We start from the raw sequence: 20,074 nt of genomic DNA, 5'->3' as shown, positions 1-20,074 counted from the left end.
TGGACAATTAGCACATGAAAAGATACTCAAGGTCACTAATCATTAGGAAGGAAATGCAAATCAAAGCCAGAAAGAGATAGAAATTCACACCCAACAGTTTGGCTACAAAAAACAAAAAAAAGTAAAAACAAAACAAAAACCCAGACAATAATGAATATTGGCAAGGATGTGAAGAAATTGGAAGCCTCATGCCCTGCTGTTGGGGATATAAAGTGGTGCAAGCTGAAAGAGAGAATTACCATACAATCCAGCAATTCCACTCACAGGTATATATACTTAAAAGAATTAAAACTGAGACTTGAATAGATATTTGTACACCAATGACTTGAGAAGGACTATTTGCAATAGCCAAAAAGTGAAAACAATTAAGTGTCTATTAAAGATGAACGAATAAACAAAGTTTGGTAAGTGCATATAACAGAATAGTATCCAGGGCTAAAAAGGAATGAAATTCTGACACATGCTACAATATAAATAAATTTTGAGGACAGTATGTTAAGTGAAATAATCTGGCAAAAAGAACAAATTTGATGATTCTGCTTGAACAAGATACTTAGTCAAATTCACAGAAATGGAAAATAGAATGATGGTTCCCAGAAGCTGGGAGACAGAGGAATGACAAATTAAGTGTTTAATGGGGACAAGGTTTTCAGTTTGGGATGAATAAAACATTCTGTAGATAAACACTGGTGATGACTGCACAACCATGTGACTGTTTCTTTCCATTCTAACAACCTTGTCACCAGCAAAGACCAGCTCAAATAAGCACTTTATTTGCTACAGGAAAAGCACACCAATTATACTTCTCTACTTGCCTTAAAAACATGTCAAGGAAAGTCAGCTTGAAAATGGAACCAGTGCTCACATTTCCCACAGCTCATCCTAATGTATAAGTAAATGGCCATATGATATGATTTATTATCATAACTGCCAGCATGCTCCTCAATTATTACTCTATTTTACCAATTCTGAAGAAGAGCTATTTAACTGTTCTTGTTCAAGAGCACCTGCAAGTAAACAACATGATCCTGAGAACTCCTCAAGGGACCACAGTACAGTACAGAAATCAGCATGCTTCGTTCTAAAGAAAATCCTATGCTTGACAGATTAGCTCAACCAAATAAAATGCAAATGATGATGACGATGATTTAAAGAAAGAATCCAAAATAAATGAGTGTTAGTACCAGTCATAAAAACAATAGTCATGACAAAAGTCATGACTCAGGATTTTGAGGAAACCTGAACCTTGCCATATTATTCATGTGAACTCTTTTAGAACTGATTTCTGTGTGGATCCCTGCTGTCAGTAATTTGATCCTATCCAGCTAAGCATGAGTCAGAGGATTACAACGTAGCCAAACATAATTCTAGCTATGACAAACAAAAACAGGGAGTTTTAAAAATGTCTTTGAATGTATCTGCATTAGGCCTAAGAAGCATTACTTTATAAGAATCAGACCTCAATATTTAAACTTGAAATATACAATAAATAAGAAGCTTAAATACAGAGAGTGATTTAGAATGTAAAGATTACATTATGACATTATAAGGCTTCTAAGCTCATATTCTTTACTAGCATTTAGCATTTTACTTCAAGTATCCTTGACAGATTAATTTTTCAAAATGTATATTATAAAATAAATATGACTATAATTATTTTTCTTTCAGTGAAAATGGTTCACTGATTTCTACAGAAGCATTCCTCCTCTATTTATTGCAAACAAATGCAAATCCCAGAAGCCAATAAAAATATTTTCTATCGTTTGAAAACTTTAAGAATGTTATCTTAAATCCCCAAATTGACATCAGCTTCACTTTCCATATATGTTTAAATTGAAAGACTTTAGACTCTACCTTGAAATGTTTAAATGTGCGCTTACGATAGTCACACCACTCCACAAAGAAGCGTAGGCTTCGGAAAAACATAAGCAGATCTCTTTTTTCTTCTGCTCTGTAGAAATACAAGGTTCTATGATTAATAAATATCATTAAATGAACCCCCCCCCAATCTGGCTTTATTTTATTATTGCTTTTTACAGACCTGACACTACAGCTTGAAAAGTACTTGCTTGATATATTTGTATATACCAAACTCTGCATTTTTGAGTATGTGCCCCTGTGTGATTTCTCAGACTGGAATTCACTTTTCTCCATTTTCAAATGTTTAAATTCTACCCATCTTTCAAGACATCACACAAATGCCACATCCTCCTTGATACCTCATTTGATGATCCATGGTATAACAAAGAATATATCTGGTCTTAGTTACTAGTTCCTAGTCATTATTTCATGCAAGGATGGGCACAAAAAAGGACAGAAATGATAAGAACCTAACAGAAGAAGAAGAGATTAAGAAGAGGTGGCAAGGATACACGTAAGAAATATACAAAAAAAGTCTTAACAATCACGAAAACTCTATGGCGTGGTCACTCACCTAGAGCCAGACATCTTGGGGTGTGAAGTCAAGTGGGCCTTAGGAAGTATTACTGCAAACAAAGCTAGTGAAGGTGATGGAATTCCAGCTGAGCTATTTCAAATCCTAAAAGATGATGCTGTAAAAGTGCTGCACTCAATATGCCAGCAAATATGGAAAACTCAGCAGTGGCCACAGGACTGGAATAGGTCAGCTTTCATTCCAATCCCAAAGAGACATAATGCCAAAGAATATTCAAACTCCTGTACAGTAGTTGTATGGTGAGGACAGTTATGAGCACAGATTGTGCTCATTTTATGTGCTAAGCCAGGTAATGCTCAAAATCCTTCAAGTTAGGCTTCAACAGTACATGAACTGAGAACTTCCAGATGTATAAGCTGGATTTAGAAAAGGCAGAGGAACAGAGATCAAACTGCCAACATCCATTGGATCACAGAGAAAGCAAAGGAATTCTAGAAAAACATCTACTTCTGCTTCATTGACTATGCTAAAGCCTTTAACTATGTGGATTTCAACAAACTGTGGAAAATTCTTAAACAGATGGTAATACAAGAACACCTTACCTGTTTCCTGAGCAACATGATGCAAGTCAAGAAGCAAGTTAGAACCAGACATGGAACAATGAACTGGTTCAAACTGGGAAACGAGTATGACAAGGTTATATACTGTCACCCTGTTTATCTAATTCTATGCAGAGTTCAGTCGCTCAGTCATGTCTGACTCTTTGTGACCCCATGAACTCAGTTATACAATAATGCCTACACAGAAGGCACGACACTACTTTCCATTACTGGGGAAGCACACAGGAAAGGTGTACAGACAAAGACTGGTCCCTGTTAAGAGAACACTGTGTTCAAAGAACTGCAAGGTATTCAGAATGGCTACAGTGAGGAGTAGAAGGAGACAAGTGAAGAGGAAAATATCAGAGATGAGATTAGGACAGTGCCAATTCATTTGTTCACTCATTCCTTAGGCTGAAGTCGTACTATGTACCATCCACTGTATTCAGTTCAGTTGCTCAGTCGTGTCTGACTCTCCGTGACCCCATGAATCGCAGCACACCAGGCCTCCCTGTCCATCAACAACTCCTGGAGGTCACTCAGACTCACGTCCATCGAGTCAGTGATGGCATCCAGCCATCTCATCCTCTGTCGTCCCCTTCTCCTCCTGCCCCAAATCCCTCCCAGCATCAGAGTCTTTTCCAATGAGTCAACTCTTCGCATGAGGTGGCCAAAGTATTGGAGTTTCAGCTTCAACATCAGTCCCTCCAATGAACACCCAGGACGGATCTCCTTTAGAAAGGACTGGTTGGATCTCCTTACAGTTCAAGGGACTCTCAAGAGTCTTCTCCAACACCACAGTTCAAAAGCATCAATTCTTCAGCGCTCAGCTTTCTTCACAGTTCAACTCTCACATCCATACATGACTACTGGAAAAATCATAGCCTTGACTAGACAGACCTTTGTTGGCAAAGTAATGTCTCTGCTTTTGAATATGCTATCTAGGTTAGTCATAACTTTCCTTCCAAGGAGTAAACATCTTTTAATTTCATGGCTGCAATCACCATCTGCAGTGATTTTGGAGTCCCCCCCACAAAAAAAAGTCTGACACTGTTTCCACTGTTTCCCCATCTATTTCCCATGACGTGATGAGACCAGATGCCATGATCTTAGTTTTCTGAATGTTGAGCTTTAAGCCAACTTTTTCACTCTCCTCTTTCACTTTCATCAAGAGGCTTTTTAGTTCCTCTTCACTTTCTGCCATAAGGGTGGTGTCATATGCATATCTGAGGTTATTGATATTTCTCCCAGCAATCTTGATTCCAGCTTGTGCTTCTTCCAGTCCAGCGTTTCTCATGATGTACACTGCATATAAGTTAAATAAGCAGGGTGACAATATACAACCTTGGCGTACTCCTTTTCCTATTTGGAACCAGTCTGTTGTTCCATGTCCAGTTCTAACTGTTGCTTCCTGACCTGCATACAAATTTCTCAAGAGGCAGGTCAGGTGGTCTGGTATTCCCATCTCCTTCAGAATTTTCCACAGTTTATTGTGATCCACACAGTCCAAGGCTTTGGCATAGTCAATAAAGCAGAAATAGATGTTTTTTTGGAACTCTCTTGCTTTTTCCATGATTCAGCGGATGTTGGCAATTTGATCTCTGGTTCCTCTGCCTTTTCTAAAACCAGCTTGAACATCCAGAAGTTTATGGTTCATGTATTGCTGAAGCCTGGGTTGGAGAATTTTGAGCATTACTTTACTAGTGTGTGAGATGAGTGCAGTTGTGTGGTAGTTTGAGCATTCTTTGGCATTGCCTTTCTTTGGGATTGGAATGAAAACTGACCTTTTCCAGTCCTGTGGCCACTGCTGAGTTTTCCAAATTTGCTGGCATATTGAGTGTGGCACTTTCACAGCATCATCTTTCAGGATTTGAAATAGCTCAACTGGAATTCTATCACCTCCACTAGCTTTGTTCGTAGTGATGCTTTCTAAGGCCCACTTGACTTCACATTCCAGGATATCTGGCTCTAGGTGAGTGATCTCACCATCATGGTTATCTTGGTCATGAAGTTTTGTATAGTTCTTCTGTGTATTCTCGCCACATATTCTTAATATCTTCCACTTCTGTTAGGTCCATACAATTTCTGTCCTTTATTGATTCCATCTTTGCATAAAATGTTCCCTTGGTAGCTCTAATTTTCTTGAAGAGATCTCTAGTCTTTCCCATTCTGTTGTTTTCTTCTATTTCTTTGCATTGATCACTGAGGAAGGCTTTCTTATCTCTCCTTGCTATTCTTTGGAACTCTGCATTCAGATGCTTATATCTTTCCTTTTCTCCTTTGCTGTTTGCTTCTCTTCTTTTCTTTTTTTTTTTTTTTTAACAAGCTTCCTGCAGTGACTCTTTTTTTTTTTTCCCAGTTTTTTTTTTTTTAATTTTAAAATTGTTTATTTTCATAGTTTTTTTTTTTTAAATTAAAAAAATTTCAGGTATACACGTGCTCCCCATCCTGAACCCTCCTCCCTCCCCCCTCCCCATACCATCCCCCTGGGCCGTCCCAGCGCACCAGCCCCAAGCATCCAGCATCGTGCACTGAACCTGGACTGGCATCTTGTTTCATACATGACATTTCACGTGTTTCAATGCCATTCTCCCAAATCTTCCCACCCTCTCCCTCTCCCACAGAGTCCATAAGACTGCTCCATACATCAGTGTCTCTTTTGCTGTCTCGTATACAGGGTTATCATTACCATCTTTCTAAATTCCATATATATGCGTTAGTATACTGTATTTATGTTTTTCCTTCTGGCTTACTTCACTCTGTATAATAGGCTCCAGTTTCATCCACCTCATTAGAACTGATTCAAATGTATTCTTTTTAATGGCTGAGTAATACTCCATTGTGTATATGTACCACAGCTTTCTTATCCATTCATCTGCTGATGGACATCTAGGTAGCTTCCATGTCCTGGCTATTATAAACAGTGCTGCGATGAACATTGGGGTACACGTGTCTCTTTCCCTTCTGGTTTCCTCAGTGTGTATGCCAAGCAGTGGGATTGCTGGATCATAAGGCAGTTCTATTTCCAGTTTTTAAGGAATCTCCACACTGTTCTCCATAGTGGCTGTACTAGTTTGCATTCCCACCAACAGTGTAAGAGGGTTCCCTTTTCTCCACACCCTCTCCAGCATTTATTATTTGTAGACTTTTGGATCACAGCCATTCTGACTGGCGTGAAATGGTACTGAGGCCACCATCACCCTAATACCAAAACCTGACAAAGATGCCACAAAAAAAGAAAACTACAGGCCAATATCACTGATGAACATAGATGCAAAAATCCTTAACAAAATTCTAGCAATCAGAATCCAACAACACATTAAAAAGATCATACACCATGACCAAGTGGGCTTTATCCCAGGGATGCAAGGATTCTTCAATATCCGCAAATCAATCAATGTAATACACCACATTAACAAATTGAAAAACAAAAACCATATGATTATCTCAATAGATGCAGAGAAAGCCTTTGACAAAATTCAACACCCATTTATGATAAAAACTCTCCAGAAAGCAGGAATAGAAGGAACATACCTCAACATAATAAAAGCTATATATGACAAACCCACAGCAAACATTATCCTCAATGGTGAAAAATTGAAAGCATTTCCTCTAAAGTCAGGAACAAGACAAGGGTGCCCACTTTCACCATTACTATTCAACATAGTTTTGGAAGTTTTGGCTACAGCAATCAGAGCAGAAAAAGAAATAAAAGGAATCCAAATTGGAAAAGAAGAAGTAAAACTCTCACTATTTGCAGATGACATGATCCTCTACATAGAAAACCCTAAAGACTCCACCAGAAAATTACTAGAACTAATCAATGATTATAGTAAAGTTGCAGGATATAAAATCAACACACAGAAATCCCTTGCATTCCTATACACTAATAATGAGAAAACAGAAAGAGAAATTAAGGAAACAATTCCATTCACCATTGCAATGAAAAGAATAAAATACTTAGGAATATATCTACCTAAAGAAACTAAAGACCTATATATAGAAAACTATAAAACACTGGTGAAAGAAATCAAAGAGGACACTAATAGATGGAGAAATATACCATGTTCATGGATTGGAAGAATCAATATAGTGAAAATGAGTATACTACCCAAAGCAATTTATAGATTCAATGCAATCCCTATCAAGTTACCAACAGTATTCTTCACAGAGCTAGAACAAATAATTTCACAATTTGTATGGAAACACAAAAAACCTCGAATAGCCAAAGCGATCTTGAGAAAGAAAAATGGAACTGGAGGAATCAACCTACCTGACTTCAGGCTCTACTGCTTCTCTTCTTTTCACAGCTATTTGTAAGGCCTCCTCAGACAGCCATTTTGCCTTTTTGCATTTCTTTTTCATGGGGATGGTCTTGATCCCTGTCTTCTGTACAGTGTCACGAACCTCAGTCCATAGTTCATCAGGCACTCTAGCAGATCTAGTCCCTTAAATCTATTTCTCACTTCCACTGTATAATCATAAGGGATTTGATTTAGGTCATAACTGAATGGTCTAGTGGTTTTCCCTACTTTCTTCAAATTAAGTCTGAATTTGGCAATAAGGAGTTCATGATCTGAGTCACAGTCAGCTCCCGGTCTTGTTTTTGCTGACTGTATAGAGCTTCTCCATCTTTGGCTACAAAGAATATAATGAGTCTGATTTTGGTGTGGACCATCTGGTGATGTTCATATACAGAGTCTTCTCTTATGTTGTTGGAAGAGGGTGTTTGTTATGACCAGTGCATTCTCTTGGCAAAACTCTATTAGCCTTTGCCCTGCTTCATTCCGTACTACAGGGCCAGATTTGCCTGTTACTCCAAGTGTTTCTTGACTTCCTACTTTTGCATTCCAGTCCCCTACAATGAAAAGGACATCTTTTTTGGATGTTAGTTCTAAAAGGTCTTATAGTTCTTCATAGAACCATTCAACTTCAGCTTCTGAAGTTGGGGCGTTACTGGTTGGGGCATAGGCTTGGATTATCGTGATATTGAATGGTTTGCCTTGGAAATAAACAGAGATCATTCTGTCTATTTTGAGATTGAGGAGCTACCCCACGTCCGAGGTCAGGGGTGGCGGCCGAGAGGAGCTACCACATGCCTGAGGTCAGGGGCAGTGGCTGAGAGGAGCTAACCCTCACCCGAGGTCAGGGGTGGCGGCCAAGAGGAGCTACCACATGCCCGAGGTCAGGGGAAGCTGCCAAGAGGAGCAACCCCACGTCCAAGGAGCTGTGGCTGTGCAGTAGCAGGAGGGCCGAGAGGAGCTACTCCACGTTCAAGGTCAGGAGGGGTGGCCATGAGGAGATACCCCTAGTCCAAGGTAAGAAGCAGTGGCTGCGCTTTGCTGGAGCAGCCGTGAAGAGCTAACTCATGTCCAAGGTAAGAGAAACCCAAGTAAGTGTTGCGAGAGAGCATCAGAGGGCAGACACACTGAAACCATAATCACAGAAAACTAGTCAATCTAATCATACTAGAACCACAGCCTTGTCTAACTCAATGAAACTAAGCCATGCCCGTGGGGCAACCCAAGATGGGCGGGTCATGGTGGAGAGATCTGACAGAATGTGGTCCACTGGAGAAGGGAATGGCAAACCATTTCAGTATTCTTGCCTTGAGAACCCCATGAACAGTATGAAAAGGCAAAATAATAGGATACTGAAAGGAGAACTCCGTGGATCGGTAGGTGCCCAATATGCTACTGGAGATAAGTGGAAAATAACTCCAGAAGGAATGAAGGGATGGAGCCAAAGCGAAAACAATACCCAGTTGTGGATGTGACTAGAAATAGAAGTACTAGTAATAGAATAGATAGAATAGATGTGACTGGAATGGGTGAATTTAACTCAGATGACCATTACATCTACTACTGTGGGTAGGAATCTCTTAGAAGAAATGGAGTAGCCCATCATGGTCAACAGAAAAGTCTATGCAGATGAAAGAGAAGAACCTACAACCAAGAATACGCTACCCAGGAAGAGTCTCTTTCAGATACGATGCAGAAATCAAAAGCTCTCCAGACAATCGAAAGTTAAGAGAATTCAGCACCACCAAACCAGCTTTACAAGAAATGCTAAAAGAACTTCTCTAGGCAGGGAACACAAGAGAAGGAATATTGTGCAGTCTTGCCTCCTTTGTCATAGATTAACTGAACATAGGTGCATGGGCTTATTTCTGGGTTTTGTATCCTACTCCATTGATTTAAAATCCTCAACAAAATACTAGCAATTCTTTTCCAACAATACATTAAAAAGATCATACACTGTGATCAAGTGTGATTCATCCAGGGACACAAGAATTTTTCAACATCTGCCAATCTATCAATGTGATAAACCACATCAACAAATTGAAGAATAAAAACCATATGATCATCTCAATCAGTTCAGTTCAGTAGCTCCGTCATGTCTGACTCTTTGCAACCCCATGAACTGCAGCACGCCAGGCCTCCCTGTCCATCATCAACTCCTGGAGTCCACCCAAACACATGTCCATTGTGTCAGTGATGCCATCTAACCATCTCATCCTCTGTCATCCCCTTCTCCTTCTGCCCTTAATCTTTCCCAGCATCAGGGTCTTTTCAAATGAGTCAGCTCTTCGCATCTGGTGGCCAAAGTATTGGAGTTTCAGCTTCAACATCAGTCCCTCCAATGAATACCCAGGACTGATCTCCTTTAGGATGGACTGGTTGGATCTCCTTGCAGTCCAAGGGACATCTCAATAGGTGTGGAAAAAGTTTTTGACAAAATTCAGCACCAATTTATGATAAAAAAAAAAATCCCCAGAAAGTGGGCATAGAGGGTATATACTTCAACATAATAAAGGCCATATATGACAAGCCTATAGCTAGCATTATACTCAACGGTGAAAAGTTGAAAGCATTCCCTGTCACATCAAGAAAAAGACAAGGATGTCCACTGTCACCACTTTTATTCAACATATTTTTGGAAGTCGTAGGTACAGCAATCAGAGAAGAAAAAGAAGTAAAGGTAATCCAAATTGGATTGCAGATGACATGACAGTATATATGGAGGATCCTAAAGATGGTATCAGAAAACTACTAGAACTCAGCAGTGAATGTGGTAAAGCTGCAAGTTATAAAATTAATACACAAAAATCTGTTGCATTTCTATACACTAAAAAAGAAAGATGAGAAAGAGAAATTAAAGAAGAAATTCCATTTACCATTGCATCTTACCTAAGAAGACAAAAGACCTATACTTCAAAAAGTGTAGGATGCTGAGGAAAGAAATCAAAGAAGACATAAAGAGATGGAAAGATATACCATGTTCATGGATTAGAAGAATCAATATTATCAAAATGACTATACTTCCCAAGGCAATCTATAGATTCAGTGCAATCTTTATTAAATTACCAATGGCATTTTCCACAGAATTAGAAAAAAAAAATTTCAAAATTTGTATGGAGACACAAAAGATCCCAAATAGCCAACCAAAGCAATCTTGAAAGAGAAAAACGGAGCTAGAGGAATCAGGTTTCCTGGCTTCAGACTTCAGACTAATCTTTGCAGAGAACAGCAAGGAGTTATAAGAAAACCATCTTAAGTGAACAACGCAAAGAAACAGAGAGCAATAGAATAGGGAAAGACTAGAGATATCTTCAAGAAAACTGAAAATGGAAACATTTCATGCAAAGATGGTTCATTTCTAGAATTCCAAAAAATCTGATCATGACAGTTTTGGCCAGTTTTCTTGCTGCTTTTAGAGAGGATAGAATCTTCAAAGGTACTTACTTACTCTGTTAGTTTCACTGACATCTATGCCTTCGATTTTAAAAGGACTCAGAGAGGGCTCTGCATTAATCATGTCTTTTTATTTTCTGTATTCTGATGCTTTAACATCTAGAGTCTTGATAACCCTGAGCAAACTATGCCTCCCAAGGTTAGCCCATTCTTAGAGATAGTAAACAACTTGCTCCTGAGTGTGATTTTCTAACTTGATCCAACCAGTCCAGAACTTGTATCTCAACCACCTCCTTTATATTTGCTATACCCTTATCCACTTGCCCAGGCTTAGGTACCAGAGGCATTTAGTGACAGCTTTTATGACCCAGAGCCTTCTAAAATTTTTCAAACTAGCCAGTGTAAGCCTGTTCACCTTGACTTACCTTTTCCTTACCTCAGAAACCACAGATGACCAGTTTCCCCCTCTCCCACTGACTCCTGACCTATTCTAGTGGTGCCTGTGGCATGATGTACCCCTCCTTGCAGGAAATGTGAGAAAAATTCCAATCGTAATCATCTTTCTGATCTGATGGACTTACCATACTCAAATAATTTTAAAAAATCTTTTAAAATAGTTTCCTGTGCATTTATTACTAACTTTAAACATCAGCCAGGTAGGATATATGAACATAGATGTTTATTTCACATGTAATCTGTAGCTTCCTGTAGACAGGAAAAAGACTACCCTACACTAAAAAGCCTCTTGATGAAAGTGAAACAGGAGAGTGAAAAAGTTGGCTTAAAGCTCAACATTTAGAAAACTAAGATCATGGCATCTGGTCCCATCACTTCATGGGAAATAGATGGGGAAACTGTCAGACTTTATTTTTGGGGCTCCAAAATCACTGCAGATGGTGACTGCAGCCATGAAATTAAAAGACGCTTACTCCTTGGAAGGAAAGTTATGACCAACCTAGATAGCATATTCAAAAGCAGAGACATTACTTTGCCAACAGAGGTCCGTCTAGTCAAAGCTATGGTTTTTCCAGTAGTCATGTATGGATGTGAGAGTTGGACTGTGAAGAAAGCTGAGCACCAAAGAATTGATGCTTTTGAATTGTGGTGTTGGAGAAGACTCTTGAGAGTCCCTTGGACTGCAAGGAAATCCAACCAGTCCATTCTAAAGGAGATAAGTCCTGGGTGTTCTTTGGGAGGACTGATGGTAAAGCTGAAACTCCAATACTTTGGCCACCTCATGCGAAGAGTTGACTCATTGGAAAAGACTCTGATGCTGGGATGGATTAGGGGCAGGAGGAGAAGGGGACGACAGAGGATGAGATGGCTGGATGGCATCACTGACTCGATAGACGTGAATTTGAGTGAACTCCGAGAGTTGGTGATGCACAGGGAGGCCTGGCATGCTGCAATTCATGGGGTCGCAAAGAGTCAGACACAACTGAGTGACTGAACTGAACTGAGACTATATAAACAGCAGTAGAGAGGTTTATTCTCTCCATACTTGGTCATTCAGGCAAATAACCCTGTAACCATGAGTTAAAGAACACACTGGAACTGCTTCTCAGAGGGATCTCACCAACCTAGTCTTCATGGAAGCTAGTGATATGTCTATGAAAGTGACCAATTTGTGGCATGTCTTGATCACTGAGTAAAAAATAATGATCACTGAAGCTACTTTTAAAGTAATCTTGGTGAATTTATTAAAATTTGGAATAGTAAGTAACTCCATAGAGCAAGTAGCTTGTGGAAGTCAGCATGGGGATTAATTGAATTGATTCTTGGAAAATGATCTAAAATTGTCTCAGGCATACGAAAAAAGAGCATGCTTATGTAATAACCATTCAGCTTACGTGTAAAATGATTAATCTGAGTAGTTTTATCCTAAATCTCTTTCAGTTAGAACTTTTTATGCTTTTGCTTTTTCAAAAACAACAGCAAAAAAGCAAAGAAGTCATCTGGCACATAGATTTCATTCTTAAAGAGTCCCTGTAACTAGATCAGTTGAGTGTATTGTAAATAGTGGTGGGCACATATTCTTACTGAAGGAGTTTAGGAATCTATGCCACAAGTAATATCAAACAATAGGCAATCTGTTAGATGAAGTAATTTTATGTAGAGTGGGTGGCCCAGAGGAATACAAAACTGTAGCTTTAGTTTTGCTGAGATGCATTCCCCAAATATTGGCTCACTCCATGCTGTAAACGAGAGACCTATTAATAGCTTAAGGATGTTCTCATAGTTCTATTATTCCAACTCCAATAAGTTCCATTATTTCTCAGAAATATTTTTATTCTTTGATTTGTTATCCTTCATATAAACTTCTGGAATGGGGCAGAAGCTTGCAAAGAATTTTATCCAGTTCCTTCATTTTGCAGATAAGGAAGGAGCTCCACAGAGTTTAAGTATTTTTCCTAATTCAGAGGTGTTAGTCATTAGTTTAAAACCAATGAAATGTGTTATATACTGGTACACTGTCCTTGTTATCACATATTTGTAAACTAAAGATAACATATATATATATATACATATACACATATATACACACTAGGTGATTATAATACAAGGCAGCATATGATTCATTTTTAGAGAGTACCTAGAGTTGATACCCAGCGAGGTACAATAAGGCAAGGTTAGCTCCCTGATTTACTCATATGTCACCTTGTAAAAGAATTGATGCTTTCAAATTGTGGTGTTGGAGAAGACTCTTGAGAGTCCTTAGACTGCAAGGAGATCAAACCAGTCAATCCTAAAGGAAATCAGCCCTGAATATTCATTGGAAGGACTGATGCTGAAGCTCCAATAATTTGGCCACCTGATGCTAAGAGCCAACTCATTAGAAAAGACCCGGATGCTGGGAAAGATTGAAGGCAGGAGGAGAAGGAGACGACAAAGGATGAGATGGCTGGATGGGATCACCGGACGTGAGTTTGCGCAAACTCCAACAGATGGTGGACAGGGAAGCCTGGTGTACTGCAGTCCATGGGGTCGCAAAGAGTTGGAAATGACTAAGTGACTGAACAACAAAAACAATATCTTCTAAATAAGGCCTTCCCTGACCACCTTATTTAAAAGTGAATAGCTCTCATTTATCACGTATATTCCCTATTTCCCATCCCACTTTATTTTCCCCAATACCACTTATCACTATCTAATATTGTTCAATTATATTATTATTGGCTTCCTTGGTGGCTCAGACAGTAAAGAATCCATCTGCAATGCAGGAAACCTGGGTTCAATCCCTGGGTTGGGAAGATTACTTGGAGGAGGGCATGGCTTTATTATCCCTGATACCACTTAGCACTATCTAATATTGTTCAATTATATTATGAGAGACTAATACGGTACAGAGTACATAATACACATTCAACATGTATGTATTTATTTATTTTTAAATTTTCATTCTGGGGCAGAAGAGGTATCTTTTAAGACTGGAAAGTCTTTTTATGCCAAAATGTAAGGAAGTGTTCAAAAATACAGGAGTAAAGAATTGTACATCTTTAAGAAAAATAAGAAGAATGATAAAATATCTATAATAAATAGATATGTACACATATGTACACATACACAGGGTGAAGGGTGATTTATTTCTTAAGCAAGGTCTAATGTTTATTGAGAAATGTAAAGTGAAGTGCTGGAGTTGAAAAATCATCAGTTTGCAACCATCATAGTAAAGAGCAGATCAGATAAGAATCACCAGGTGATGCTAAATATAGGCAGAAATCTTAATGAGTAGCATCTGCATGGTCATAAAGTGTCTCCCTATAGATTGCCTATTAGTTGTGAGGTTAAAAAAAAAGCAGTAATGATATAGAGGAGAATCAAGTAACAGTTTGGCTGATGATTAAAATTAACATCACCTTTGAGTAAAAGATATCTGAAAAAGACAAAACATCACCTATACAGTATTTTGTCTAACATAAGAGCAATTGATGAGAAAAAAATTCAAGATAAAATTAAAAACATTCTATATGTGGCAGGACTGGGGGGAGGTGAAAGACTTGTATTTTGTAAAGATGGCATAGTCATGAAGCGCTCTTAAATTGTTCCAGATTAAAGAAATCTATAAGACACGACAACTAAATGCAATACTTGACCCTAGACTAGATCATGTACTGCAGAGGAAAAGAAAACACAAGAGAGGACATTATTAGATCAACTAACCAAACTGAAATATGGATGGCAAAATAGATGAAAGTATTATATCAATGTCAGTTTATGAGGACTTCCCTGGTGGTCCAGTGGTTAAGAATTCACCCTGCAATACAGAGGATGTGGGTTCGATCCCTGGTTGGGAAATTAAGATCCCACATGCCATGGAGCAACCAACTCCGCAGACACTCTGGTACTCCTGCACTGTAACTCCTGAGTCTGCACACCACAACTAGAGAGTCTGTGCTGCAACAGAAGATCCCACTCGAAGAAACAAAGACCCTGTGTGCCACAACTAAGACCTGGTGTGGCCAAATAAATAAATACAAAAAACCAGAAATTATTTTTAAAAACGTCAATTTATAGAGTCATTCACTGCACTATGAGTACAGAAGAGAACACCTCTATTCTTAGGTTGTACACCAAAGTACCTAAGAGAACAACAGAAATGGTAAAAACCTGGTTAAATATAACAGTCTACCACTTTTTAGTTCCTTAAGTTATATATCATGGTTGAAAAGTAAAAAACTATAACGTTGTCTGATGGGGTTTTCAGTGCATACATATGAATGTAATTCATATAAAATCTGAAACACGAAGAGAGAGAAAGAGATCTATATGGCTATAAGCATTTCCAGACAGTACTTGTAGTGGTGAAGTATTAAATCTAAGTAGACTGTCAAAAGTTACCTTATGTAATTGAAATATCTCAGACAGACAATAAAAATAAAAATATTATCAATACTTTTCTAATGCCTGAGAGATGAAATTACTCTCCAAAGAACAAAGGCTTATAAACAGCAGTTGTTTAGTCACAAAGTCACGTCTGACTCTTTCATGACCCCATGGACTGAAGTCCGCCAGGCTCCTCTCTCCATGGGAATTTCCAGGCAAGAACACTGGAGTGGGTTGCCATTTCCTTCTCCAGGGGATCGTCCTGACCCAGGGATTAAACTTGAGTCTCTTGAATCTCCTGCATTGGCAGGCAGATTCTTTACCACTGAACCATCAAGGGAAACCTATAAAAAGCAGTAGTTATTTCATTAGAGCTTACAAGGCCAAACTGATACGACATTTTGATCTTCATCAAGCAAGGGAGCAAAAAATATGCGCTCAATCATGTGATGCTGGAGTGAGCCAAGAAATAAAAAATAAAAACTACAATGCCCAAAGTTTAAACACACACACACACACACACACACACACACACACGATACTCAGAGAAAGAGAGAAAAAGAAAAAGATAGTTTTGTTACATAACTTTTAAAAAAAACTGCATTTAAAGTGGATTAAGTCACAATTCCCTCACTCCCATTTTATATGTCCATAGTATACTATTTTAGAAAGTGTGTGTGTGTGGGTGAGAGAGAGAGAGAGAAAGAGAGCATGCATGTGTTGGCTCTTATAGCTGTAGGAATTATTGCGTTTTATCTATTTTTCCCAAGCACAGTTAAAACTTCACTAAATGTAAAACAGATGTTATGGACTTCCTTCACTAAATGTTGGCAGTGGTGCCTTTCAATTGCAACTATGATAGTCAAAAACGTAAAGTAACTCCAAATGTCTCTTTCTCAAGCAAGGATAAAGTAAGCACAAAGAAAAATTTGGACTAAAAATTTTAAACTTAAAAAAAAAAAAAACCCTAGGAATCAGTTCAGTCACTCAGTCGTGTCAGACTCTTTGTGACCCCATGAACTGCAGCACACCAGGCCTCCCTGTCCATCACCAACTCCTGGAGCTTACTCAAACTCATGTGCACTGAGTCAGTGATGCCGTCCAATTATCTCATCCTCTGTCGTCCCTTTCTCCTCTCGCCTTCAATCTTTTCCAGCATCAGGGTCTTTTCAAATGAGTCAGTTTGTCACAACAGCTGGCCAAAGTATTGGAGTTTCAGCTTCAACATCAATCCTTCCAACGAATATTCACGACTGATTTGCTTTAGGATGGACTGGATGGATCGATCTCCTTGCTGTCCAGGGACTCTCAAGAGTCTTCTCCAACACCACAGTTCAAAAGCATCAATTCTTCGGTGCTCAGCTTTCTTTCTAGTCCAACTCTGACATCCATATAGGACTACTGGAAAAACCACAGCTTTGACTACAGGGACCTTTGTTGGCAAAGTAATGACTCTGCTTTTTAATAAGTTGTCTAGGTTGGTCATAACTTATCTTCCAAGGAGCAAGCGTCTTTTAATTTCATGGTTGCAGTCACCATCTGCAGTGATTCTGGAGCCCAAAAAATAAAGTCTGTCACTGTTTCCACTGTTTCCCCACTATTTGACATGAAGTACTGGGACCAGATGCCATGATCTTAGTTTTCTGAATGTTGAGCTTTAAGCAAACTTTTTTACTCTCTTCTTTCATTTTCATCAAGAGGCTCTTTAGTTCTTTGCTTTCTGCTATAAGGGTGGTGTCATCTGCGTATCTGAGGTTATTGATATTTCTCCTGGCATCTTGATTTCAGCTTGCGCTTCATCCAGTCCAGCATTTCTCATGATGTACTCCGTATATAAGTTAAATAAGTAGGGTGGCAATATACAGCCCTGATGTACTTCCTTTCCTATTTGGAACCAGTCTATTGTTGCATGTCCAGTTCTAACTGTTGCTTCTTGACCCACATCCAGATTTCTCAGGAGGCAGGTAAGGTGGTATGATATTCCCATCTCTTGAAGAATTTTTCACAGTTTGTTGTAATCCACAAAGTCAAAGGCTTTGGCAAGTCAATAAAGCAGAAGTAGATGTTTTTCTGGAACTCCCTTGCTTTTTTGATGATCCAACAGATGTTGGCAATTTGATTTCTGGTTCCTCTGCCTTTTCCAAATCCAGCTTGAACATCTGGAAGTTCATGGTTCACATATTGTTGAAGCCTGGCTTGGAGAATTTTGAGCATTACTTTGCTAATGGGTGAAATGAGTGCAACTGTGTGGTAGTTTGAACATTTCTTTGGCATTGCCTTTCTTTGGGATTGGAATGAAAACTAATCTTTTCCAATCCTGTGGCCACTGCTGAATTTTCCAAATTTGCAGGCATATTGAGTGTGGCACTTTCACAGCATCATCTTTTAGGATTTGAAATAACTCAACTGGAATTCCATCACCTCCACTAGCTTTGTTCATAGTGATGCTTTGTAAGGCTCACTTGACTTCGCATTTTAGGATGTCTGGCTCTAGATGAGTGATCACACCATTGTGGTTATCTGTGTCATGAAGATCTTTTTTGTATAGTTTTCCTGTGTATTCTTGCCACCTCTTCTTAATATCTTCTGCTTCTGTTAGGTCCATACCATTTCTGTCCTTTTTATTGTGCTCATCTTTGCATGAAGTGTTCCCTTGGTATCTCTAATTTTCTTTAAGAGATCTCTAGTCTTTCCCATTCTATTGTCTTCCTCTATTTCTTTGCATTGATTACTGAAGAAAGCTTTCTTATCTCTCCTTGCTATCTTTGGAACACTGCATTCAGATGAGTATATCTTTCCTTTTCTCCTTTGCCTTTCACTCTCTTCTTTTCATAGTTGTTTGTAAGGCCTCCCAGACAACCATTTTGCCTTTTTGCATTTCTTTTTCTTGGGGATAGTCTTGATCACTCCCTCCTGTACAATGTCACAAACCTCTATCCATAGTTTTTCAGGCACTCTGTCCATCAGATTTAATCCCTTGAATCTATTTGTCACTTCCACTGTATAGTCGTAGGGGATTTGATTTAGGTAAATCACTGAATGGTCTAGTGGTTTTCCCTAGTTTTTTCAATTTAAGTCTGAATTTGGCAATAAGGAGTTCCTGATCTGAGCCACAGTCAGCTCCATGTCTTGTTTCTGCTGACTGTATAAAGCATCTTTGGCTGCAAAGAATATAATCAATCTGATTTCAGCACTGACCATCTGGTGATGTTCATGTGTAGAGTCTTCTCTTGTGTTGTTGCAAGAGGGTGTTTGCTATGACCAGTGTGTTCTCTTGGCAAAACTCTGTTGGCCTTTGCCCTGCTTCATTCTTTACTCCAAGGCCAAATTTGCCCATTACTCCAGGTATTTCTTGACTTCCTACTTTTGCATTCCAGTCCTCTATAATGAAAAGGACATCTTTTTTGGGTGTTAGTTCTAGAATGTCTTGCAGGTCTTCATAGAAGTGTTCAACTTCAGCTTTTTAGCATTACTGGTCAGGGCACAGACTTGTATTACTGTGATAGTGAATGGTTTGCATTGGAAACGGACAGAGATCATTCTGTCGTTTTTGAGATTGCATCCAAGTACTGCATTTCAGACTCTTATTGACTGTGATGGCTTCTCCATTTCTTCCAAGGGATTCCTGCCCACAGTAGTATATATAATGGTCATCTGAGTTAAATTCACCCATTTCAGTCCATTTTAGTTCACTGATTCCTAAAATGTCGACACTCACTCTTGCTATCTCAACCACTTCCATATTGCCTTGATCCATGGACCTAACATTCCAGGTTCCTATGCAATACTGTTCTTTACAGCATCGGACTGTACTTCCATCACCAGTCACATTCACATATGTTGTTTTTGCTTTGACTCCATCTGTTCAATCTTTCTGGAGTTATTTCTCCACTGATCTCCAGTAGCATATTGGGCACCTACTGACCTGGGGAGTTAATCTTTCAGGGTCCTATCTTTTTGCCTTTTCATACTTTTCATGGGGTTCTCAAGGCAAAAATACTGAAGTGGTTTGCCATTCCCTTCTCCAGTGGACCACGTTTTGTCAGAACTCTCCATCATGACCCATCTGTCTTGGGTGGCCAATACTAGGTCTAAAATCAAATGATTATGGGGAGGGAGGAGGGAGGAGGGTTCAGGATGGGGAACACATGTATACCTGTGGCAGATTCATTTTGATATTTGGCAAAACTAATACAATTATGTAAAGTTTAAAAATAAAATAAAATGTAAAAAAAAATAAATAAATAATTAAAAAATAAATAAAATAAAATAAAATGATTATCAGAAGTTAACTCACTAAAATACTATCAGTTACTCTCATACACTGCTGGTAGGAATGCAAATTGGCATGGTCACTCTTGTAAACAATTTGGCAGTTTATTAGAAATTTAAACATATTTTTATCATATGACCCAGCAACCTCACTTCTGGTTTTTACTCTAGAAAATAGAAAGTTTAAATTCACATAAAAACCTCTACTGAGCAGTATTATTCATAATCACCAAAACTGGAAATAACCTTAATGTCCTCCAGTAGATGAATGTATAAATAAAATATTATCC

General features: G+C 38.7%; 1 protein-coding gene across 7 annotated transcripts in view; it reads right to left on the bottom strand.

Annotated features, from left to right (window-relative positions):
• Positions 1 to 20,074, bottom strand: part of CENPP (centromere protein P) — a 237,025-nt gene that overhangs the window by 168,865 nt on the left and 48,086 nt on the right. For 6 of the 7 annotated variants that reach the window (XM_086315606.1, XM_086315611.1, XM_086315608.1 and 3 more), the window contains exon 5: positions 1,855 to 1,951. The exons of the other annotated variant lie outside the window; for it this stretch is intronic. In XM_086315606.1, the coding sequence (XP_086171732.1) occupies positions 1,855 to 1,951 (97 nt within the window). The remainder of the gene's footprint in view (positions 1 to 1,854; positions 1,952 to 20,074) is intronic. 7 annotated transcript variants of the gene reach the window in all.

Source organism: Bos grunniens, chromosome 8 (genome assembly GCF_055505025.1).
Source record: "Bos grunniens cultivar Pamir isolate PY7600 chromosome 8, Bosgru_T2T1.0, whole genome shotgun sequence".
NCBI lineage: Eukaryota > Metazoa > Chordata > Mammalia > Artiodactyla > Bovidae > Bos > Bos grunniens.
This window is presented reverse-complemented; position numbering and strand designations above follow the sequence as displayed.